Below are 25,772 nucleotides of genomic sequence, written 5' to 3'. Positions count from 1 at the left end.
CCCTTGTCGCTACATGGGCATCATTGTAGCGGTTCTCCGCCTCATTGCGTGGCCTCCGTACAGGCGTCATCAGCCACGATCGCAATGGGTAGCCCCTGTCGCCCAGCAACCAGCCCCTCAGCCGGGGATGGCGTCCCTCGTACATGCCGGGGATGGATGACCGCGACAACACGTATGAGTCGTGTACACTGCCTGGGTAACGGGCGCAGACTTGCAGGATCATCATGCGGTGGTCGCAGACCACCTGTATGTTCATCGAATAGGTCCCCTTCCTATTGGTGAACACGGCCCTGTTATCTGCAGGTGGCCGCACGGCGACGTGCATCCCATCAATCGCGCCCTGGACCATGGGGAACCCGGCCACGGCAGAGAAGCCCACGGCCCGGGCATCTTGGCTGGCCCGGTCCACAGGGAAGCGGATGTAGTGGTGCGCCATGGCATATAGGGCATCTGTCACTGCCCGGATGCATCGGTGCAACGATGTCTGTGATATGCCGGACAGGTCCCCACTCGGTGCCTGGAATGACCCCGTTGCATAAAAGTTCAGGGCAACCGTAACCTTGACGGACACGGGGAGAGGGTGTCCCCCGCCAGGGCCACGCGGTGACAGGTGTGCCAGCAGGTGGCAGATGTGTGCCACGGTTTCCCGGCTCATCCGGAGTCTCCTCCTGTATTCCCGGTCCGTGAGCCCTGGTATGAGTGCCGGGGCCGGTACACATGGGGCGCCCTCGGGTGCCTCCGTTGCCATGGGGCCGCGACGTCCTCCTCCCCCTCCTCGTCCTGTCGGTCAGGTGTCCCTCCAGCCTGGGCGGCTGCCGCCTGCCCCTCTGCGGCAGCCTGCACCGCCTCTCTGGCACGCTCCTCCTCCTCCTCCTCCACATCCAGGGCAACATGGACATGAGCTGCTGCCGCCACGGCGGCCAACATCGCTGGATGATCTGAAAACATGACGGCCTGGTGGGGGGGGGGGGGAACAACGACATGTCATCATTGCCCATATCCCCTCCTTCCCCCCAGCCAGGTGGCATGGACCGCATGGGTCCAACTGTTGGAGGCTGGCACCTGGCCAGGTGGACCAACTCACTTGCCCCCCCCCTTCCCCCTCCCCGGCACGGACCCCCCCATCCTCATCCCCGGCACGGACCCCCCATCCCCCTCCCCGGCACGGACCCCCCATCCTCCTCCCCGGCATGGACCCCCCTTCCCCCTCCCCAGCACGGACCCCCCATCCCCCTCCCCGGCACGGACCCCCCATCCCCCTCCCCAGCACCGACCCCCCATCCCCCTCCCTGGCACGGACCCCCCATCCCCCTCCCCGGCACCGACCCCCCATCCCCCTCCCTGGCACGGAGCCCCCATCCCCCTCCCGGGCACGGACCTCCCATCCTCCTCCCCGGCACGAACCCCCCATCCCCCTCCCCGGCACGGACCCCCCATCCCCCTCCCCAGCACCGACCCCCCATCCCCCTCCCCGGCACGGACCCCCCATCCCCCTCCCCTGCACCGACCCCCCCATCCTCCTCCCCGGCACGGACCCCCCATCCCCCTCCCCAGCACCGACCCCCCATCCCCCTCCCTGGCACGGACCTCCCATCCCCCTCCCCGGCACGGAGCCCCCATCCCCCTCCCCGGCACGGACTCCCCATCCCCCTCCCTGGCACGGACCCCCCATCCCCCTCCCCGGCACGGAACCCCCATCCTTCTCCCCGGCACGGACCCCCCATCCTCCTCCCCGGCACGGACCCCCCATCCCCCTCCCCGGCACGGACCCCGCCATCCCCCTCCCCGGCACGGACCCCCCATCCCCCTACCCGGCACGGACCCCCCATCCCCCTCCCCGGCACGGACCCCCCATCCCCCTCCCTGGCACGGACACCCCATCCTCCTCCCCGGCACGGACCCCCCATCCCCCTCCACGGCACGGACCCCCCATCCCCCTCCCCGGCACGGACCCCCCATCCCCCTCCCTGGCACGGACACCCCATTCTCCTCCCCGGCACGGACCCCCCATCCTCCTCCCCGGCCCTCCCCGGCACTGACCCCCCCTCCCGGCACTCTCCTGGAGCCCAGCCCACTCTAACCACCCCCCTCCCCCACCCTCCGCACACACACACACACACAACCCGAGACACACCTCTCCTCACGCATTCAGACTGCGGCCACGCCATCGCCTGCCCAGAGCCACCGTCACTCACCTCCACGCTGGTCGGCGTGAACCTGGAGCACAGGTTTACGCCGATGAAAAGGAAGTTTGATTTACGTCGACGTGACCGGTCATCACGTCGACGGGACTTCGGCCCATCCGGAAGGGAGAATATCGGCAGGCCGAAAATCGGCTGCCTTGCGCAGACCCGTGCCATTCTCCGCGGCAGCGGCGACATTAACGCCCCGCCGACTTTTCTCCCTTCGGAGACTTCGGCAACCGGCGGGGGGTGGGATTCACGGCGGCCAACGGCCATTCTCCGACCCGCTGGGGGGTCGGAGAATGACGCCCCAACATTGAGACTGAATCTGTTGTTCGAGACGCTTCTCCCCACAGGCAGAGAATGTGCAGCATCTGAGAAATGAGCAGCTCCAACACAGCGTTGTTCCTCTTCACTCCAGTTACACAAACTCGGCACCAACTTTCCATCTTCCTGTCCAGAAGCTGATCGGAGAGATTCAGGCAGGATTGAGGGGGGAAAGATGGGCCCGGATTTGGGAGAGAGAAAGAGACTCTCCAGGAATTTGGGGAACAAGGGGGAGGTTGGAGATGGGGGTGGACATTTTCAAAAAGATGTTTTTTGTAAGAATGAGGGTCAGCTGGACACAGGGTGGAGAGAGAATAAGGAGGGGCTCAGGGATGAGATGGATTTGGAAAGGACTTGGGGAGGGGAGGGTGGGGGGAGATAAAATAGATAAAGATGTGGGGGTGAAGGGGGGATGTTTGGTCAGTGGGTTGGGGGGGGGGGGGGCAGGAGGTTAGTAACAGAAACAGCTGTAAGGATGGTCTGGATTTTAACTGAGAAAGTCACTTCTGACTTCCACAGACAGGGGGAGTTGAGGGAGGTGGGGAAAGGGGGGAGAGAGTTTTCAAGGAGTGAGTTTGTAGCGAGAGAGAAGAGAAATAATGTTATAAAGCTGACTTTATAAAAGTGAAAAAGGCTTCAGACACAATAAAGGGGTCAGTTTGATTTAATTCCAAAGTTCCTGACACTGAGATGTGTCACTGATCAGTTGAAGTGAAATCCAGGAAGTGCAGCCCTGAACAGGAATTGAAAGCGAAAGAGCTTGAACAGGGAAGGAGAGAGAGACTCTGAGCACTGGGATGGCGTCTCCAGATCTCACACAGGAACTAACCTGTCCCATCTGTCTGGAGATATTCACACAGCCGGTGACTCTGGAATGTGGACATCATTTCTGCAGCTCCTGCATCTCTCAGAGTTGGCAGAAGGTCCCGGGCGATGTTTCCTGCCCCCAGTGTCGACAGGTCTTCACCCAGAGCAACGTCAGGCCTGCTCTGACCCTGATTAACATCGTGGAGAAGTTCAGAGAGCTGAAGGTGAAGGTGACACAGCCACAGGAGGAGTTTTACTGTCAGGAACACGAAGAGAAGCTGAAACTCTTCTGTGAAGATGAACACAAAGCGATCTGTGTGGTGTGTGGGATGTCCAGAGCTCATAAGACGCACAGTGTGATCCCAATAAAGGAGGCAGCCCAGATATACAAGGTACTGGATCACTGCTACTGACACAGGTAGATGGGGAAGAGGGACAGGGTGTAAGTAATAGAGAGAGAGAGTGTTTGTCGAATGTGGGAAGGGGAAGAGAGGGCAGGAGAGAAAGGGGTAGGGAAGGGGAGAGGAATGTAAAGAGGAGAGTGTTGGAACGAGGAAAGGATTGATTGAGGAGGGGAATTAACCTGGAGGAGGATAATTGTAACAAACAGAATTAACCCACAGCTTCTACTTGTGAGTGTCAATCCTGAGAATATCTCCTTCTCTACCTCACTAGTCTCACTCTATGTAAAACAGCAAACTCCTCCAGAATGTGACAATGATTGTTTCCTTTGACAAACCCCTTTGTGTCCTTTCTGTCTCAGAACAAGTTAGAAACATCATTGGAAACTCTGCAGAAGCAAATGGACCTCAGTCTCCACAGTAAAAGAGAACGAGAGGATGGGATTTTACACATGAAGGTAGGAGAGTGTCCTTTAGGCTTTGTGTAAACTTCCCTGTGTTTGTTATTGAGAGTGAGTGAGCTTCTCACACAGTCAGAGAGAGAGTTTTACTGAATAAAATGCTGCTGCTCCAACGTACACTGCGAGCTGCTCCCCGAACTGCAAGATAAGGGAGCGTCTGCAAATTGCAGATTATTATGACAATGTGAAAATGTCTTATTTTCTCTCCTAATCAATCACATCAATTGATTAAATAAATCTTGTCTGTAACTCACTCCCAGGTATCCATTATTCTATATATAAACCATCTGAACCCCTTGATTAGATTCCAGTCTGTAACTCACTCCCCGGCATCCATTATTCTATATATAAACCATCTGAACCCCTCGATTAGATTCCAGTCTGTAACTCACTCCCAGGTATCCATTATTCTATATATAAACCAACTGAACCCCTCGATTAGATTCCAGACTGTAACTCACTCCCCGGCATCCTTTATCAAGATATAAACCATCTGAACCCCTCGATTAGATTCCATTCCGTAAGTCACTCCCAGGTTTCCATTATTCTATATATCAACCATCTGAACCCCTCGATTAGATTCCAGTCGGTAACTCACTCCCAGGTATCCATTATTCTATATATAAACCATCTGAACCCCTCGATTAGATTCCAGTCTGTAACTCACTCCCAGGTATCCATTATTCTATGTATAAACCATCTGAACCCCTCGATTAGATTCCATTCCGTAAGTCACTCCCAGGTATCCATTATTCTATATAGCAACCATCTGAACCCCTCGATTAGATTCCAGTCTGTAATTCACTCCCAGGTATCCATTATTCTTTTCTAAACCATCTGAACCCCTCGATTAGATTCCAGTCTGTAACTCACACCCAGGTATCCATTATTCTATATATAAACCATCTGAACCCCTCGATTAGATTCCAGTCTGTAACTCACTCCCAGGTATCCATTATTCTATATATAAACCATCTGAACCCCTCGATTAGATTCCAGTCTATAACTCACTCCCAGGTATCCATTATTCTATATATAAACCATCTGAACCCCTCGATTAAATTCCAGTCTGTAATTCACACCTTGATGATTCTTATTTAGGATTAACCATTGGAATCACTTTATAATGTTTATTTGTAACTCACTCCCACAGACCCAATATTCCATCAAATTATTGAGCCGGTAGTGAGCTGTTATTATTTGTTAGTCATACTGGATGCAAATTGTTTTCCTCTATCCCAGTGGACAGAGACCGGGAAACTGGGATTATAAACGTTGCTTATTCTGTTCTGTATTCAATCTGTTCCAGGCTGAAGTTGACAGACTGAGAAATGAAATCAACAGTGAATTTGAAAAGATGCACAAGTTCCTGGTTGAGAAGGAGGAGCTGCTGAAAGCAGAGTTGGAGAGAAAAAGCAATAAAGTGTTCGAGGAAATGGAGCAGAATTTAAACAAAACCATGGCTGAAATGTCTTCTCTTGAAGGAGCAATAAGAGATCTAAAATCGAGGCTGGGGGTACAAGAGGCCCCAGAGTTCCTCAAGGTACAAAATCTCTTTGTCTTGTCCAGTGAAACATTCCAGAGACTGAGGGCGGGCACTCTGACCTTTAACCTCTGGGATTGGGTAAGGCCTCAGTCTGATTGGTTGGGTGATTGTTTCTTTCTGCTGTCAGTAAGGGTCCAATGGGGAATGAGGTGAGATAATCTCAGTGTGATTCCGATACTCAGTGTAACCACGGAACTGATTGATGATTGGACTCAGAGAGAGCTGGGCTGGGAACTGGAGACGTTTACACTGCTACCCATGGAGTTCTACTGAGGACGGGGTTAAGATGCATTGTTAAAGTGGAGTTGTTAGATCTTTATTGCGTTGTGGGTTTTGCTGTTCCTGATCCTGCGAACGCTGGATTCAAATGAAGCCAGCAATCGTGTTGGGATTAATATCGGGGATGGACAAGAGACACAAATTAGAGGATGTCTCGGAGGGTTGTGGAGCTGGAGGAGATTACAGAGATAGGGAGGAGTGAGGCCATGGAGGAATTTGAAAACAAGGATGAGAATTTTCAACATCAATACGTTGTTGAACCGGGAGCCAATGTAGTTCACCAACCACAGGGGTGATGGGGGCTACGATTAGAGAGATAAGAGTGGGAACTGGTGCGGGCAGAACACCCAGCTGGACAACAGTGGAGAGGCGGTGGAGGAGGATGGTGTGATCGACCGTGTCAAAGGTTGCAGACTGATCGAGAATAATGAGGAGGCGAGAGGGGTGAAAATGTAGATTTCTACTCGGGATTTACATCAACTAGAACTCTTTAATCTGACTCGATCATATCTATTCTGTTTCTTTCCCCTCAGGATATTCAGGACCTGTTGATGAGGTAAGCAGGTTTAAAGAAACAGTTTTGTGATGTGATCACTGCTGTCTCTCTAACACACACTGATTTCCAGACCTGTTTTTGCAGGAGTCAGATGGTGTTTCACAAGCCTGGAACTGTCTCCACTCAGTTACCTGCGGATATCGCTGGTGAACCAGTCAAATACATCAAAGTGTGGAGGGAAATGAGAGCAGCGATTTCTCCAGGTATCATTCTCTGTATATTACCGTCTCCCTGCTGTTATCCACGTGATTAATGAGGTTTGACACACTGATGAAATGATCATAAGATCAGAAGGAATAAGAACAGGAGTGGTCCAGCCCAGTGAACCTGCTCTGATTTTTGATAAGATCATGTCTGATCGAATTGTGGCCTTTACTCCACTTTCCTGCCTGTCCCAGATGACCCTTAACCCCCTTGTTGATCAACAATCTATCGAACTCGGTCATGAATCAATGGCCCAGCCTCTGCTGGTCTCTGTGGTAGAGAATTCCAAAGACTAATAACCCTCTCCGAGATGGAATTCCTCATCTAACACAGGAATAGTCCTGGAGGATTGCAAATGTGATGCCGTTGTTTCAGAAAGGGGCAAAGGTTAACCCAGGAAAGTACAGACCTGTCAGTTTGACATCAGCAGTGGGAAAACTGATAGAGGCGATAATATGAGATGAGAAAAATATGCACTTCGAGAAAAATTAATTAATATTAGCCAGTCCTCATGGCTTTGTCAAGGGCAGGCCATGTCTGCCAAATGTAATTGAGTTATTTGACAAGGTGACACAGGTAGTGGATGAGGGTAGTGCTGTGGATGTTGTATATTTGTACTTTGAGAAAGCATTTGATACAGTGCCACATGGCAGGTTGGTTAGCAGATTAAAAATGTTTGGGATTGAAGGGTCCTGGGCTGCATGGATTGGAAATTGGCTAAAAGATAGGAGACAGAGGGTAGGTATAGATGGCCATTTCTCAGACTGGAGACAAGTTGCAAGTGGTGTTCCCCAGGGCTCAGTGTTGGGACACTTGGTTTTTACGATTGATATAAATGATTTAGAGTTGCGTGTTGAGGGTAAAATCTCTAAATTTGTAGATGACACTAAGCTCGGGAGAATACCGAATTGTGACGATGACGCTGGGCGACTTCAGAGGGACATTGACAAGTTGGCCAATGGGTAGATACCTGGCAGATGAATTTCAATGCAGTGAAATGTGAGGTAATGCATTTTAGTAGAAGAATCATGGGGAGACAATATAGGCTCAATGGTACAACTTTGAGGGGAGTACAGGAGCAGAGGGACCTCAGGATTCAAGTGCATAATTCTCTGAAGGGGGCCTGGCAAGTTGAAAGAGTTGCTAAGAAGGCTAAATGGATCCTTGGGTTTATAAATAGAGGCACAGAGTATAAAAGCAAAGATGTGATGCTACACCACTACAAATCATTGGTCGAGTATTGTGTTCAGTTCTGGGCACATTATTTAAGGAAAGATGTTAAAGCCCTTGAGAGAGTGCAAAGGAGATTTACTAGGATGATACCAGCAGTGAGGAATTTTAGATACAAGGAAATATTGGGGAAAATTGGGCTTGTTCTCCAGAGCAGAGAAGATTAAGAAGTGACCTTATTGAGGTGTTCAAAATTATCAACAGTTTTGACAAGGAGACTCTGTTTCCACTGGTTGGTAAGTCAGTGACTAGGAGTCACAATTTCAAGATGGCCAGCAAGAGAGCTAGGAGTGAGGTGAGGAGAAACGTCTTTACTCATGGGGCAGCACGGTAGCCTTGTGGATAGCACAATTGCTTCACAGCTCCAGGGTCCCAGGTTCGATTCCGGCTTGGGTCACTGTCTGTGCGGAGTCTGCACATCCTCCCCGTGTGTGCGTGGGTTTCCTCCAGGTGCTCCGGTTTCCTCCCACAGTCCAAAGATGTGCGGGTTAGGTGGATTGGCCATGATAAATTGCCCTTAGTGTCCAAAATTGCCCGTGGGGCTACTGGGTTATGGGGATAGGGTGGCGGTGTTGACCTTGGGTAGGGTGCTCTTTCCAAGAACCGGTGCAGACTCGATGGGCTGAATGGCCTCCTTCTGCTCTGTAAATTCTATGATAATGATCTACTCAGAGAGTTGTTGGGAATTGGAATGTGGTACATGGGAGAGTGGTGGAGGCGGATTCCACAGGAGGTTTCAAAAGAGAGCTGGATATATATTTGAATGTGCCGAATTTAGGGGACCACGGAGACAGGGCTGGAGAATGGGACTAGCTGGGCCGCTCTTTTGGGAGCTGGTACGGACATGATGGGCCGAATGGCATCCTTCTGTGCTGTAAATAGCAACATCTCTGTCTTAAATAGAGGCCCCTTCATTTGATGCTGTGTCGCCTACACCTCGCTTACCCCAGAGATCAAACATCCTCCCAGCATCTACCCTGACGAAGGAATCCCTCAGAATGTTATGTTTCAATAAGATAACCTTTTATTCTTCTAAACTCCAGTGAGTACAGACCAACCTGTTCAACCTTTCCACATAAGGCAATCCCTTCATCCCAGGAATCAGCCCAGTGAATCTTCTCTGAACTGTGTCCAATGAGAGTCTCTCCCTCCTGATGTAAGGAGATCAGATCTGAACACAGTACTCAAGCTGCAGTCTCACCAATCCCCTGTACAGTTGCAGCACGTCTTCCCTACTCTACACTCCATCCCTTTTCCAATAAAGGCCAACATTCCATTCGCCTTCCTCGTTCCTTGCTGTACCTGGACACTAACTTTTAGTGATTGATGTACAAGGTCCCCCAGATCCCGCTGTACTGCAGCATTCTGCCGTCTCTTTCTGTTGAAGGGACTGTTTAGCACAGGGCTAAATCGCTGGCTTTGAAAGCAGACCAAGGCAGGCCAGCAGCACGGTTCGGTTCCCGTAACAGCCTCCCCGAACAGGCGCAGGAATGTGGCGACTAGGGGCTTTTCACAGAAACTTCATTTGAAGCCTACTTGTGACAATAAGCGATTTTCATTTCATTTTCATTTCATCTTCATTTCAAATCATTTGCTGATTTTCTATTCTTTCTGCCAAGGTGGACCACCTCACATTTTCCTACATTATACTCCATCTGCTAAATCTTTGTCCGCTCACTTAACCGGTCTATATCCCTCCGCAGATGCTTTGTATCCTCCTCACAACTTCCCAACCAAACTTTCTGTCATCAGTAAATTTGGCTCCAGATTTGGTCTCTTCATCCAATCACTAATATAGATCAAAAACAATTGTGTCCCCATCACTGATCCGTGTGTCACTCCACTAGTCACAGTTTGCCAACCTGAAAATGAACCATTTATATTGGCTATGCCAGGTAGTTTGCCAGTCCTCTATCCAACACCATGAACTCTTATATTGTGCAGTAATATTTTACATGAGGACACATTGTTTGGAAATCCAAATACACAACATCTACTGGTTCACCTTTATCTACCCTGCTGGTCCCATACTCAGAAAGCTCTGATAAATGTCTCAAAAACAATCTTCATTTAACAAAACCGTGTGGACTCCGCCTGATTGTATGAAGATTTTCTAAATGTCTTGTGACTCCCTCCTTCACAATGGCATCGAGAGTTTCCAAATAACAGATTTGGCCCAAATCTTCCTGCTTTGTCTCCCTCCTTTTTTGAAACATTTCCAAACCGCTGGGACTTGTCCAGAATGGGGGGAATTTGGAAAGATTACAACCAATGCATCCACTTTCTCCAAAACCACTGCTTTAAAATCCTGGGTTGCAGGACATCAGGTCCAGGGGACAAGTTGCCTTTCATCCCAATAGTTTTCCAGATACTTTCTCTTTGGTGACCATGATTGATTTTAAGTTCCTCCCTCCCTTTTTCCCTCCTGCCTCTGTCCTGGGTCAGAAGCAGATGAGGGTCAACTTGTCTTAACCAAGGTCTTGTCCTGGAGAGAGATGTTTATTATCAGAGAATTGATGCTGATCTGTGCTGAGTGAATGGAGCTGAAGGAATGGGGAGAAATGTCTTCACACACTCTGGGCCCCCTCCCCCGCAGGCCGTCGCCCTTCAACGCTGCGTTCCGGCCGGCTGAGAGCCGGTGTGGGCGGCGCCGGTGGGACTCGGCGTTCCCACGACGGCCGCTCGGCCCCTCCCGGCCCGAGAATCGGCGGGCCTGCCGCATAGAGCGGCTCGCGACCGATGCCGAGCCAACCACGCCAGCGCCGCTCTGCAGAGAATCGCGTGCCGGCGTCAGGGGGGCGTGGCGCGATTCGCACCGATCACGGGGATTGTCCGGCCAGGCCCCGGGCTGAGAGAATCCCGTCCTCTGTCCCTGAGCTTCCACAGTTCCTGGGCTGAGGAAAGTGGTGATGTCCCATCACCGTCTGTACACGTCTCGTCATTCACTCCTGTTTTTCTCACAGTAACAGCTTCCCAATCATGTTCTCTTCCAGTTCCAGCATCTCTCACCCTGGACCCGGAGACGGCAAACAACCGACTCATCATTTCCCAGGATCTGACTAGTGTGAGGTTCGGAAATGAGGAGCAAGATCTCCCTGATCATCTGGGAAGATTTAATGAATACTTGTATGTTTTGAGCTCCCAGAGTTTCACATCAGGGAGACACTACTGGGAGGTGGGTCTTGGACACAAGCCTTACTGGATTGTGGGTGTCTGCAGAGAGTCTGTCAACAGGAAAGGAGAGATCACAGAGTCACCTGAGAATGGATTCTGGGTCATCACCCGGCTTCCTGACTGCAAATCATCGAAAATCCCGGATGTCATCACCCAGCGGAAAGTGAAACCCCGGAAGTTGGGAATTTACCTGGATTATGAGGGAGGACAGGTGTCATTTTACGATGCTGAGGACATGTCTCACCTGTACACCTTCACTGAGACATTCACCGAGAAACTCTACCCCATCTTTAACCCTTGTAATCACCCTGACCCACTCACACTGCTCACTGGGTAACACAGTGGGACACGTTTTGGGAGGTCGGAGTTTTAGTGAGAAGCCTGATTCACTGTCTGAACAGCTCATGTTGTCCTGATTCTCTGCTGTGTGCTGTCAGGGGGTAAGTGTGTTTCTGTATTGTTTATTCTGTAAATTTAACTCAGATTCTCCACCCATCCCACTGTCCCTCTCTGAATATAATGGGACCCAGAAACACTGGGCTGGTATAGAATGAAGCAAAATCTCCTGAATTGTGGTAACTGTGCCCAGCTCTCGAACAATTCATTGTGAATCTTTATTTTGTTTCCTCCCTTGAATAAATATTTTATTTGAAGACGGGACTGACACCTGGTGTGATGATTACTGATTCAGTGAATGAGCAGAAAGAATGTTTTCTCTCCTGTCTGGGATGTGGATGTCGCTGGCTGAGCCCTCGTTACCCATCCCTAATTGCCCTTGAGAAGGTGGTGTAGGTACACCCACAGTGCAGTTAGGGAGGGAGTTCCAGGATTCTGACCCAGTGACAGTGAAGGAACGGCCGATGTGTTTCCCAGTCGGGATGGTGAGTGACTGGAAGGGAAACTCCAGGTGGTGGTATCAGGAATGAGAATATCAGAATAGGTTCCGGAGTAGGACATGTGACCATTCAGTAAGATCCTGTCTGATCATCAACACCGACTCCACTTTCCCATCCTATCCCTTCATTCTCTTTGCACTCAGGAATATGTCGATCTCTGTGTGGAATATACTCACTGACATCTCACCGAGAGAGAGAATTCCAAAGATTCACAACTCTCTCTGAGGGAAGGAATTTCTCCTCATCTCAGTCTTAAATGGACAACCCCTTATCCTGATTCTGTGACCCCCTCGTTCTGGACGAGTCTCAGCAACTACCCTGTCACGATCTCTGAGAATTGTACATGTTTCAATAAGAAACCTGTTATTCTTCTAAACTTCAAACAATATTGATCCATCCAACTCAATCCTTCCTCATATTGGAAAACCCTTTCATCCCAAGAATCAATTCCGTGAACCTTCATTGCTCCCTCTAAGGTAAGTACATGTTTCCTCAGGTACGGAGACTAAAACTGTCCACAGTCATCCAGCTGTGACCACACTCAATCCCTGTTACATTGCAGCAAGACTTACAGTCTTATACTTCAGCCCCGTTGTAATAAAGGCTAAGATACCATTTACCTTCCTAATAGTTCACTGTATCTGCTTGTTAACTTTTATTGGGTGGTGAATGTGGAGAAAGTGAGGTGATAGTGGGAGGGAGAGAGACCGGAATGGGTTAGGATGGAGGAGGAGTCCTGTAGGGGGCCCAGCTTCAGGGCCATGGTAACGGTGGCACTACCGTTGTCACCGAGGAGATATATGGAGAGCCCGGTTGTACAGTCCACGGTTAGGGTGTGGAACCAGCTGAGGAGACAGTTTCGGACGGAGGGGATGTCGGTGCTAACATTGTTGTGTGTGAACCACGGATTCAAACCGGGGGAGACGGATGGCATGTACAGGAGGTGGAGAGAGGTGGGGTTGATGAGGGCCAGGGATTTATATTTGGAGGAGAGGTTTGCCAGTCTGGAAGAGCTGCGGGAGATGGGAGAGCTCCCGAGGGGGGAGTGATTTTAGGTATCTACAAGTGAGTGACTTTGCACGGATGGTGTGTAAAGGGTTCCCCAGGCTGCCGAAGTATGTCCCATTGGAACGGCTGCTGCTTCCAGACATGGAGGAGGAGGGTAGGATTGGGGACATATACGGGTGGCTGGGGAAGCAGGGGGAATGCACGTGATGAGGATTCAGGAGAAATGGGAGGAGGAGTTGGGGGAGAGATTAGGTGGAGAGTGAGGTGCTGGGTGGGGTGAATTTGACCTCTTGTGCGAGACTGAGTTTGATACAGTTAAAGGTGGGATGGGATACAGTGAGTTACAGACTGTAATCTAATCGAGGGGTTCAGATGGTTTATATATAGAATAATGGATACCTGGGAGTGAGTTACAGACTGGAATCTAATCGAGGGGTTCAGATGGTTTATATATAGAATAATGGATACCTGGGAGTGAGTTACAGACTGGAATCTAATCGAGGGGTTCAGATGGTTTAGAGATAGAATAATGGATACCTGGGAGTGAGTTACAGACTGGAATCTAATCGAGGGGTTCAGATGGTTTATATATAGAATAATGGATACCTGGGACTGAGTTACAGACTGGAATCTAATCGAGGGGTTCAGATGGTTTGGATATAGAATAATGGATACCTGGGAGTGAGTTACAGACTGGAATCTAATTGAGGGATTCAGATGGTTTATATATAGAATAATAGATACCTGGGAGTGAGTTACACACTGGAATCTAATCGAGGGGTTTAGGTGGTTTATATATCGAATAATGGATATCTGGAAGTGAGTTACAGACTGGAATCTAATCGAGGGGTTCAGGTGATTTATATATAGAATAATGAATACCTGGCAGTGAGTTACAGACCGGAATCTAATCGAGGGGTTCAGATGGTTTATAAAAAGAATAATGGATACCTGGGAGTGAGTTACAGACTGGAATCTAATCGAGGGGTTCAGATGGTTTATATATAGAATAATGGATACCCGGGAGTGAGTCACAGACTGGAATCAAATCGAGGGGTTCAGATGGTTTATATATGGAATAATGGATACCCGGGAGTGAGTTACAGACTGGAATCAAATCGAGGGGTTCAGATGGTTTATATACAACATAATGGATACCTGGGAGTGAGTTACAGACTGGAATCTAATCGGGGGGTTCAGATGGTTTATATATAGAATAATGGATACCTGGGAGTGAGTTACAGACTGGAAACTAATCGAGGGGTTCAGATGGTTTATATATAGAATAATGGATACCCGGGAGTGAGTCACAGACTGGAATCAAATCGAGGGGTTCAGATGGTTTATATATAGAATAATGGATACCCGGGAGTGAGTTACAGACTGGAATCAAATCGAGGGGTTCAGATGGTTTATATATAGAATAATGGATATCTGGGAGTGAGTTACAGACTGGAATCTAATTGAGGGGTTCAGATGGTTTATATACAGAATAATGGATACCCGGGAGTGAGTCACAGACTGGAATCTAATCGAGGGGTTCAGATGGTTCATATAGAGAATAGTGGGCAGCACTGTAGCACAGTGGTTAGCACTGTTGCTACACAGCTCCAGGGTCCCTGGAGCGATTCCCTAGTGGGCCACTGTCTGTGTGGATCCACAGGTTCTCCCTGTGTCGGTGTGGGTGTCCTCCGGCTGCTCCGGTTTCCTCCCACAAGTCCCGAAAGATGTGCTGTTAGGTAATTTGGATATTCTGAATTCTCCCTCTGTGTACCCGAACAGGCGCCGGAATGTGGCGATAAGGGGCTTTTCACAGTAACTTCATTGCAGTGTTAATGTAAGCCGACTTGTGACAATAATAAAGATTATTATTCTTATATTTATTATGGCCTCACTCAATGATCTCCAACTGAAAGGCAGCTGACTGTGCAAGTGGTCATTCACAGTACTGCCAGCAGATGGCGGCGCTGCTCCATGTCAAGCCCTTCCAGCCAACAGGGGGAAAGTGTGGGTCAGGATGAGAGAGATCAAGGGGGGATTTCAGGAAGCGCTTCTTGACACAAAGGTTATAAAACCAAGGCGAGTAAATGTGGTTCAGATACAGATCAGCTATGAGCTGACTGAATGGTGGAACAGGCTGGAGGGGCTCAATACCCAACATGTTCTGTAAAATTATCCACTTTGACATGAGGATCTCAGGATATCTTTAAAAGATGAGAGACTGATAAATATTGGGAGACAGAAGGATTTGTGTATCCATGAAGTAGGAAAAGTTTTTTTTAATGTATTTTATTCCAAATAAATTAAATAATACAAAAACATCAGCAACCTGGGGAACATTCTCCCCAGCACACAATGTTACAATCTGTACAAATGTTTCCATTTTACACATTCCCCCCGCGCGACGGACAATTCCTCAAACGTGGCCACCGACAGTCCCCACCGTGTGGGGATCAGAATCCCCTCAGATATGGGAGTCACTGGGAAATCCAATCGGGAATTCAGGAGAAACATCTTTACCCAGAGAGTGATTAGAATGAGGAGGTCACTGCCGTTCACTGAGAACAGGGCAGGGGACGCGGTTCAAATAGAGGGAGTGTGTCCTTGCCCAGCAGCTCAGGGCTGGACTCACTCTGACTGGGTTTGGGGATGGAGACGAGGCCCTTGTTTCAGGTGAAGCAATATTTTAAATCCGGGCTCGATGTACTCACAGTGACTCCCAGTGGGATTCAATGGAAAGGGATATTGTCCAGATAGTTCAACAAGACGCTGATTCACTGTCTCCCATTGAGTGCTGCCACCCCAGTCGAATATCCTTTAATGAGCATCACTGTCTCAGTGACATGTCTTGTGAGGCAATAGCAGAATCAGCTTCACGATTTGTTCAAACTAACAGAAGATTAACAAGCGGATGGAGCAGGAGGTGAACAGGAATTTAAAGATGTTATTGTGCAGTCGATGTCCCAGTTCCTGATGTGTAAATGTGATCTAGTGACTGACAGAGCCTGTCCCTTCATCACTCTCCAGTAAATGGAAGCTCTGCCTAGGTAGGGTGTGTCTGTGTGTGTGAGTGTGTCTCTGTGGGTGTCTGTCTGTCTATCTGAGTGTGTGTGTCTCTCTGAGAGTGTGTGTATATGTGTGTGCCTGTCTGTGTGTGTCTATGTGTGTCTGGGTCTGTGTGTGTATTTGCGTGTGTGTCTGTCTGTCAGGGTCTCTGACTGGGACTGAAGACCCCCCCCCCCCCCCCCCTCAGGACAGTTTCCAGCACAAATTACATTTATATAGCGCCTTCAATGCAGTAAAACATCCAAAGGGACTCGACAGCAGCGTGAATCAGACAACATTGAGACTGAATCTGTTGTTCGAGACGCTTCTCCCCACAGGCAGAGAATGTGCAGCATCTGAGAAATGAGCAGCTCCAACACAGCGTTGTTCCTCTTCACTCCAGTTACACAAACTAGGCACCAACTTTCCATCTTCCTGTCCAAAAGCTGATCGGAGAGGTTCAGGCAGGATTGAGGGGGGAAAGATGGGCCCGGATTTGGGAGAGAGAAAGAGACTCTCCAGGAATTTGGGGAACAAGGGGGAGGTTGGAGATGGGGGTGGACATTTTCAAAAAGATGTTTTTTGTAAGAATGAGGGTCAGGTGGAGACAGGGTGGAGAGAGAATAAGGAGGGGCTCAGGGGTGAGGGAGGGGCTCCAGACACAATAAAGGGGTCAGTTTGATTTAATTCCAAAGTTCCTGACACTGAGATGTGTCACTGATCACGTGAAGTGAAATCCAGGAAGTGCAGCCCTGAACAGGAATTGAAAGTGACAGAGCTGGAACAGGGAAGGAGTGAGAGACTCTGAGCACTGGGATGGCGTCTCCAGATCTCACACAGGAACTAACCTGTCCCATCTGTCTGGAGATATTCACCCAGCCGGTGTTTCTGGAATGTGGACATCATTTCTGCAGCTCCTGCATCTCTCAGAGTTGGCAGAAGGTCCCGGGCGATGTTTCCTGCCCCCAGTGTCGACAGGTCTTCACCCAGAGGAACGTCAGGCCCGCTCGGACCCTGATTAACATCGTGGAGAAGTTCAGAGGGCAGAAGGTGAAGGTGACACAGCCACAGGAGGAGTTTTACTGTCAGGAACACGAGGAGAAGCTGAAACTCTTCTGTGAAGATGAACACAAAGCGATCTGTCTGGTGTGTGGGATGTCCAGAGATCATAAGACGCACAGTGTGATCCCAATAAAGGAGGCAGCCCAGATATACAAGGTACTGGATCACTGTTACTGACACAGGTAGATGGGGAAGAGGGACAGGGTGTAAGTAATAGAGAGAGAGAGTGTTTGTAGAATGTGGGGAGGGGAAGAGAGGGCAGGAGAGAAAGGGGTAGGGAAGGAGAGAGGAATGTAAAGAGGAGAGGGTTGGAACGAGGAAAGGATTGATTGAGGAGGGGAATTAACCTGGAGGAGGATAATTGTAACAAACAGAATTAACCCACAGCTTCTACTTTGTTTATTGAGTGTCAATCCTGAGAATATCTCCTTCTCTACCTCACTAGTCTCACTCGATTTAAAACAGCAAACTCCTCCCGAATGTGACAATGATTGTTTCCTTTGACAAACCCCTTTGTGTCCTTTCTGTCTCAGAACAAGTTAGAAACATCATTGGAAACTCTGCAGAAGCAAATGGACCTCAGTCTCCACAGTAAAAGGGAACGCGGGGATGGGATTTTACACATGAAGGTAGGAGACTGGCCTTTAGGCTTTGTGTAAACTTCCCTGTGTTTGTTATTGAGAGTGAGTGAGCCTCTCACACAGTCAGAGAGAGAGTTTTACTGAATAAAATGCTGCTGCTCCAACGTACACTGCGAGCTGCTCCCCGAACTGCAATATAAGGGAGCGTCTGTAAACTGCAGATCATTATGACAATGTGAAAATGTCTTATTTTCTCTCTCAAATCAATCACATCAATTGATTAAATAAATCTTGTCTGTAACTCACTCCCGTGTATCCATTATTCTATATATAAACCATCTGAACCCCTCGATTAGATTCCAGACTGTAACTCACTCCCCGGTTTCCATTATTCTATATACAAACCATCTGAACCCCTCGATTAGATTCCAGTCTGTAACTCACTCCCAGGTATCCATTATTCTATATATAAACCATCTGAACCCCTCGATTAGATTCCAATCTGTAACTCACCCCCAGGTATCCATTATTCTATATATAAACCATCTGAACCCCTCGATTAGATTCCATTCCGTAAGTCACTCCCAGGTATCCATTATTCTATATATAAACCATCTGATCCCCTCGATTAGATTCCAGTCTGTAACTCACTCCCAGGAATCCATTATTCTATATATAAACCATCTGAACCCCTCGATTAGATTCCAGTCTGTAACTCACTCCCAGGTATCCATTATTCTATAAATAAACCATCTGAACCCCTCAATTAGATTGCAATCTGTAACTCACTCCCAGGTATCCATTATTCTGTGTATAAACCATCTGATCCCCTCGATTAGATTCCAGTCTGTAACTCACTCCCAGGAATCCATTATTCTATATATAAACCATCTGAACCCCTCGATTAGATTCCAGTCTGTAACTCACTCCCAGGTATCCATTATTCTATATATAAACCATCTGAACCCCTCGATTAGATTCCAGTCTGTAACTCACTCCCAGGAATCCATTATTCTATACATGAACCATCTGAACCCCTCGAACAGATTCCAGTCTGTAACTCACTCCCAGGTATGCATTATTCCATATATAAACCATCTGAAACCCTCGATTAAATTCCAGTCTGTAATTCACACCTTGATGGTTCTTATTTAGGATTAACCGTTGGAATCACTTTGTAATGTTTGTTTGTGACTCACTCCCACAGACCCAATATTCCATCAAATTATTGAGCCGGTAGTGAGCTGTTATTATTTGTTAGTTGTACTGGATGCAAATTGTTTTCCTATATCCCAGTGGACAGAGACCAGGGACACTGGGATTATAAACGTTTTTTATTCCGTTCTGTATTCAATCTGTTCCAGGCTGAAGTTGACAGACTGAGAAATGAAATCAACAGTGAATTTGAAAAGATGCACAAGTTCCTGTTTGAGAAGGAGGAGCTGATGAAAGCAGAGTTGGAGAGAAAAAGCAATAAAGTGTTCGAGGAAATGGAGAGCAATTTAACCAAAACCATGGCTGAAATGTCTTCTCTTGAAGGAGCAATAAGAGATCTAAAATCGAGGCTGGAGATACAAGAGGCCCCAGAGTTCCTCAAGGTACAAAATCTCTTTGTCTTGTCCAGTGAAACATTCCAGAGACTGAGGGCGGGCACTCTGACCTTTAACCTCTGGGATTGGGCAAGGCCTCAGTCTGATTGGTTGGGTGATTGTTTCTTTCTGCTGTCAGTAAGGGTCCAATGGGGAATGAGGTGAGAGAATCTCAGTGTGATTCCGATACTCAGTGTAACCACGGCACTGATTGATGATTGGACTCAGAGAGAGCTGGGCTGGGAACTGGAGACGTTTACACTGCTGCACATGGAGTTCTACTGAGGACGGGGTTAAGATGCGTTGTTAAAGTGGAGTCGGTGGATCTTTATTGAGCTGTGGGTTTGCTGTTCCTGATCCTGCGAATGCTGGATTCAAATGAAGCCTCAGCCAGCAATAGTGTTGGGATTAATATCGGGGATGGACAAGAGACACAAATTAGAGGATGTCTCGGAGGGTTGTGGAGCTGGAGGAGGTTACAGAGATCGGGAGGAGTGAGGCCATGGAGGAGTTTGAAAACAAGGATGAGAATTTTCAACATCAATACGTTGTTGAACCGGGAGCCAATGTAGTTCACCAACCACAGGGGTGATGGGGGCTACGGTTAGAGAGATAAGAGTGGGAACTGGTGCGGGCAGAACACCCAGCTGGACAACAGTGGAGAGGCGGTGGAGGAGGATGGTGTGATCGACCGTGTCAAAGGTTGCAGACTGATCGAGAATAATGAGGAGGCGAGAGGGGTGAAGATGTACATTTAAAGGAGAGACAATCCCAGCTAACATGGGGACCAGGAGGGGAGTTTGGGAGATCAGTAGTTTTGGGGAAGAGGATGGAGGGGACAGGAGGTGGGTCTGATGACCAGGATGAGCTCAGAGAGGGAATGAAAGGAAAAAGTAAAAGTTATTTTCTATCTGATTCCTTGTCTCGATTCTGTCCCTCTTAATTTCTACTCGGGATTTACAGCAACAAGAACTTTTTAATCTGACTCGATCATATCTATTCTGTTTCTTTCCCCTCAGGATATTCAGGACCTGTTGATGAGGTAAGCAGATTTAAAGAAACAGTTTTGTGATGCGATCACTCCTGTCTCTCTAACACACACTGATTTCCAGACCTGTTTTTACAGGAGTCAGATGGAGTTTCACAAGCCTGGAACTGTCTCCACTCAGTTACCTGCGGATATCGCTGTTGAACCATTCAAATACATCAAAGTGTGGAGGGAAATGAGAGCAGTGATTTCTCCAGGTATCATTCTCTGTATATTACCGTCTCCCTGCTGTTATCCACGTGATTAATGAGGTTTGACGCACTGATGAAATGATCATCAGAAATAAGAGTCGGACTCGCCCATTGAGCCTGCTCTGCCATTCAACAAGATAATAGTTAATCCTATTGTGGCCTCAACCCGGTGCTTCTGCCCATCCCCGATAACCCTTAACTCACCTGTCCATCAACATCTGTCTGACTCAGCCTTGAACATATTCAATGACCCATGTCCCTAACTCTCTGTGGGAGAGAATTCCAGAGACCGATGACCCTCGGAGAAGAAATTCCTCCTCGTCTCCATCTTAAATGAGAGGTCGCTTATTTTTAAACGGTGACACCTCGTTGTAGATTCCTATTGATTAAACATCCTCTCAGCATCGGTCCTGTCAATCCTGCTCTGAGTCCTGGATGCTTCACGAAGATCACCTTTCATTCTTCTAAACTCCAATGAGTATCGTTCCAACCGGTTCAACCTTTCCCCATAAAACAACCCCTTCATCCTGGAATGAGCCCAGTGAAGCTTCTCTGAATTGTTTCCAATGCAATTATATCCCTTAGGTAAGTGGACCAAAACTGTAGACAATACTCCAGATGTAATTATTTATGTTTCATTCTTTTTATTGTAACGAGTATGGATCCCCTGAGCACACAGGTGAGTCTTTCAAACAGCCCACCTTGCCATTTGGTTGCCCCTGTAGCTGCCTCCACGTTGTTGCTCGGGGTGACTGGCCGGACTCACTATGCACACGGCCTCCTACAGCGGGAATGCCGTGGCTCAGGGCAGATTCCCCCGAGCTGGTTTTGCAAAGTAACAAAACTATCCACCCCGCCCACCCAACTTGGGAATGAAATTCCGTGTCTCTGTGTCCTCCTCACAACATACTTTGCTACCTCTATCTGTCACCATCAAATTTACTTACAATACACATGGTCCCTTCATACAAGGCAGGCCATGGTAAGAGAGGAGGAAACCCTGTCACTGGAAGGCTTCAACATGGACAAGTTATTGGATTATCATAGGATTTACAGTGCAGAAGGAGGCCATTCAGCCCATCTGCACCGGCTCTTGGAAAGTGCACCCTACCCAAGGTCAACACCTCCACCCTATCCCCATAACCCAGTAACCCCACCCAACACTAAGGGCAATTTTGGACACTAAGGGCAATTTTAGCATGGCCAATCCACCTAACCTGCACATCTTTGGACTGTGGGAGGAAACCGGAGCACCCGGAGGAAACCCACGCACACACGGGGAGGATGTGCAGACTCCGCACAGACAGTGACCCAAGCCGGAATCGAACCTGGGACCCTGGAGCTGTGAAGCAATTGAGCTATCCACAATGCTACCGGGCTGCCCATGAACTGTCACAAACGTTGACAAGGCGTTGACAGTGGAAATTGCAGTGTCACTGACCATAATGCTCCATCTTCTCTAGACTCAGGCGAGGTGCCAGAGGACTGGACAATTTCAGGCCTTACTACCTGTTTCATAGATGATTGTAAGGGGAAGTCATGTTTAAATAACTTTCTGGGGTTTTTTAAACTGATAACACAAAGTGTCAATGAGGATAATGGTGCATGTAGATTTTCAGAAGAGATTCGATACAGTGCCACAGAACAGACTTGTGAAAAAAGTCATAGCTTACGGCCTAAAAGGGACAACAGCAACATGGAACAAAATTGGCATTTGAATAAGAGGAAGCATAGAGAGTTCATGGATATTTTTTGGGCTGGAGGAATGTTCGGAGTGGTGTTACCCAGGTGTCTTTATTAGGACTTCTTCCCTCCCTGATTTATAATAATGATCTAGATCTTGGTGTGCAGGGGGAAATTTCAACGTTTGAAGATTATATAAAACTTGGAAGTCTTGTCAACTGTGAGGAGGATAGTGTTGAACTTCAGAGGGATATAGACAAGTTGGTGTAAGATGCAGATAGGTGGCAGATGAAGTTCAATGCGGAGAAGGGAGAGGTGGTGTATTTAGTTAGAAACAACATGAAGAGACAATATAAAATAAGTGACACAACTTTAATGAGTGAGCAGGAGCAGAGGAACCTGATGTGTATGTGTATAAGTTATTAAAAGTAGCAGGACAGGTGGAGAGAACAGTTAATAAAGTATAAAGTATTCTGGTCTTTACTAATAGAGGCAAAGTGTACAAGTTATTCATGCCGAACATGTACATGTCACTAGTTAGTTCTGGAGCTGTGAAGCAGTTGTGCTATCCACAATGCTACCGTGCTGCCCCAGGTGTCAGAGATAGGGTGCGGACAGTAAGTATTTTAAGTTCGAGGTGTTGCTGGGTTCAAAGCTGATGAGGATCAGTGAGCACTGGGGGGGCTGAAATTATCAACAGGGGACAACCAGTGTCAGATTCCAGTAGATTGAGTTCAGGGCGATGACCGACTTCCTACAACTCGTCTTAACCGAGGTCTTGTACTGGAGAGAGATCTTTATTCCCAGTGAATTGATGCTGATCTGAGCCGAGTGAATGGAGCTGAGGGAATGGGGAGACATTTCTTCAGATCTCCTGGGCTGGATTCTCCGTTCCTGCATCTTAAGTGCTGACACCAATGGAGGATCCACGGTGTTTGACGACGGAAACATCGGTTGCGCACACGCACCGATTCCGTTACCGGTGAGGGGCTAGCACCGGCATTGCGTGAAACATCCGCGGAACACGCGGAAAATGGTGGGAGAATCGGCGGGTCCGCGCTGGACACGCGCAGGGCTGACAAGCTGCAGCTGTGCGTACGCCTACACCCCCCACACGCACACGCACCGATCGCACAGAAACGATGACACCGGTTGTCCTGGACCATGAGCCCGTCCACCCCGACCCCACAGCCCATTTCATGTCCCCCCCCAGCCCTGACAGAAGCCCCTCTCCCCCCAGCCCTGGCAGAAGCCCCCCCCCGGCCAACGGCCCGGCTCTTGGCGCAGTATGGCGCCGCCGGACACTGTCCGCATGCCCACTCTCTCTCCGCAGCCGCCACGCCAGGCTCGCGAACGCTGAGACCACGCGTGGCCGCATCGTCGGGAACTCGGCCCATCGGAGGCAGAACATCGCAGGTGGGCCCGATAATTATATTCAAATTTCTTGGCGAATGTGCGGTCGCAGGTCTCGGTGACGCTGATTTGGAGGGGGCGGAGCACCGTGACCCACGGCAAACCGGCACGTGCCGTAGTTTCGGCACGGGGAAACTGAGATTCCGGCCCCCTGTCTCTCAGCTTCCACAGTTCCTGGGCTGAGGAAAGTGGTGATGCCCCATCACCGTCTGTACACGTCTCGTCATTCACTCCTGTTTTTCTCACAGTAACAGCTTCCCAATCATGTTCTCTTCCAGTTCCAGCAAGTCTCACCCTGGACCCGGAGACAGCAAACAACCGACTCATCATTTCCCAGGATCTGACTAGTGTGAGGCATGGAAATGAGCAGCAAGCTCGACCTGATCATCCGAACAGATTTACTGACAACTTGTATGTGTTGAGCTCACAGAGTTTCACATCAGGGAGACACTACTGGGAGGTGGGTCTTGGACACAAACCTCTCTGGATTGTGGGTGTCTGCAGAGAGTCTGTCAACAGGAAAGCAAACATCACACGTTCACCTGAGAATGGATTCTGGGTCATTGCCCGGTTTCCTGACTGCAAATCATTGAAAATCCCAGATGTCATCTCCCAGCTGAAAGTGAAACCCCGGAAGTTGGGAATTTACCTGGATTATGAGGGAGGACAGGTGTCATTTTACGATGCTGAGGACATGTCTCACCTGTACACCTTCACTGACACATTCACCGAGAAACTCTACCCCATCTTTAATCCTTGTAATCATAAGTTTGGTGCTAACTCTGAGCCACTCACACTGCTCACTGGGTAACACAGTGGGGCACGTTTTGGGAGGTCGGAGTTTTAGTGAGAAGCCTGATTTACTGTCTGAACAGCTCATGTTGTCCTGATTCTCTGCTGTGTGCTGTCAGGGGGTGAGTGTGTTTCTGTATTGTTTATTCTGTAAATTTAACTCAGATTCTCCACCCATCCCACTGTCCCTCTCTGAATATAATGGGACCCATAAACACTGGGCTGGTGTAGAATGAAGCAAAATCTCCTGAATTGTGGTAACTGTGCCCAGCTCTCGAACAATTCATTGTGAATCTTTATTTTGTTTCCTCCCTTGAATAAATATTTTATTTGAAGACGGGACTGACACCTGGTGTGATGATTATTGATTCAGTGAATGAGCAGAAAGAATGTTTTCTCTCCTGTCTGGGATGTGGATGTCGCTGGCTGAGCCCTCGTCACCCATCCCTAATTGCCCTTGAGAAGGTGGTGTAGGTACACCCACAGTGCTGTTAGGGAGGGAGTTCCAGGATTTTGACCCAGTGACAGTGAAGGAACGGCCGATATGTTTCCCAGTCGGGAAGGTGAGTGACTGGAAGGGAACCTCCAGGTGGTGGCATCAGGAATGAGAATATCAGAATAGGTTCCGGAGTAGGACATGTGACCATTCAGTAAGATCCTGACTGAACATCAACATCGACTCCACTTTCCCCTCCTATCCCTTCATTCTCTTTGCACTCATGAATATACCGATCTCTGTGTGGAATATACTCACTGACATCTCGCCGAGAGAGAGAATCCCAAAGATTCACAACTCTCTCTGAGGGAAGGAATTTCTCCTCATCTCAGTCTTAAATGGACGACCCCTTATCCTGATTCTGTGACCCCCTCGTTCTAGACCAGTGTCAGCATCTACCCTTAGAGAATTGTATATGTTTCAATAAGATCACCCATTATTCTTTTAAACCTCAAAGAATATAGATCGATCCAACTCAATCCTTCCTCATATCAGAAAACCCTTTCATCCCAAGTATCAATTCCGAGAACCTTCATTGCTCCCTCGAAGGTAAGTACATGTTTCCTCAGGTATGGAGACTAAAACTGTCCAAAATCCCCCAGCTGTGACCACACTCAATCCCTGTTACTTTGCAGCAAGACTTATAGTCTTATACTTCAGCCCCGTTGTAATAAAGGCTAAGATACCATTTACCTTCCTAATAGTTCACTGTATCTGCTTGCTAACCTTCTCTGTTTCAGCTAATTTAGGGGGGTTGCCATTTAGGGTAGGTAGGGATAGGTTTAGGTATCTGGGGGTCC

General features: G+C 48.6%; 2 protein-coding genes across 2 annotated transcripts; both read left to right on the top strand.

Annotated features, from left to right (window-relative positions):
* Positions 1-3,307: 3,307 nt before the first annotated feature.
* LOC140389109 (E3 ubiquitin-protein ligase TRIM39-like) lies at positions 3,308-11,821 on the top strand. The gene is made up of 6 exons (XM_072473266.1): positions 3,308-3,709; positions 4,081-4,176; positions 5,489-5,722; positions 6,538-6,560; positions 6,645-6,763; positions 10,835-11,821. The coding sequence occupies exons 1-6, from the start codon at positions 3,308-3,310 to the stop codon at positions 11,503-11,505; spliced, it is 1,545 nt and encodes a 514-aa protein (XP_072329367.1). The 3' UTR covers positions 11,506-11,821.
* A 4,976-nt stretch (positions 11,822-16,797) lies between these two features.
* Positions 16,798-24,811, top strand: LOC140390343 (zinc-binding protein A33-like). Its single transcript, XM_072475415.1, has 6 exons — positions 16,798-17,335; positions 17,713-17,808; positions 19,125-19,358; positions 20,369-20,391; positions 20,476-20,594; positions 23,963-24,811. Exons 1-6 carry the CDS (start codon positions 16,934-16,936, stop codon positions 24,493-24,495), a joined length of 1,407 nt encoding a protein of 468 aa, XP_072331516.1. The 5' UTR covers positions 16,798-16,933; the 3' UTR covers positions 24,496-24,811.
* The last annotated feature ends 961 nt before the right edge of the window (positions 24,812-25,772 follow it).

Source organism: Scyliorhinus torazame, chromosome 14, assembly GCF_047496885.1.
Source record: "Scyliorhinus torazame isolate Kashiwa2021f chromosome 14, sScyTor2.1, whole genome shotgun sequence".
Taxonomy (NCBI): domain Eukaryota; kingdom Metazoa; phylum Chordata; class Chondrichthyes; order Carcharhiniformes; family Scyliorhinidae; genus Scyliorhinus; species Scyliorhinus torazame.
This window is presented reverse-complemented; position numbering and strand designations above follow the sequence as displayed.

What these genes read in the sequence shown, in the direction of transcription:
- LOC140390343 (XM_072475415.1), top strand. Translation starts at nt 16,934, where the DNA reads ATGGCGTCTCCAGATCTCACACAGGAACTAACCTGTCCCATCTGTCTG. An exon ending in AGGCAGCCCAGATATACAAG is followed by an intron (nt 17,336 to 17,712) that starts GTACTGGATCAC and finishes TTTCTGTCTCAG; the next exon opens with AACAAGTTAGAAACATCATT. An exon ending in AGGCCCCAGAGTTCCTCAAG is followed by an intron (nt 19,359 to 20,368) that starts GTACAAAATCTC and finishes CTTTCCCCTCAG; the next exon opens with GATATTCAGGACCTGTTGAT.
- LOC140389109 (XM_072473266.1), top strand. Translation starts at nt 3,308, where the DNA reads ATGGCGTCTCCAGATCTCACACAGGAACTAACCTGTCCCATCTGTCTG. An exon ending in AGGCAGCCCAGATATACAAG is followed by an intron (nt 3,710 to 4,080) that starts GTACTGGATCAC and finishes TTTCTGTCTCAG; the next exon opens with AACAAGTTAGAAACATCATT. An exon ending in GAGAGCAGCGATTTCTCCAG is followed by an intron (nt 6,764 to 10,834) that starts GTATCATTCTCT and finishes TTGTCCGGCCAG; the next exon opens with GCCCCGGGCTGAGAGAATCC.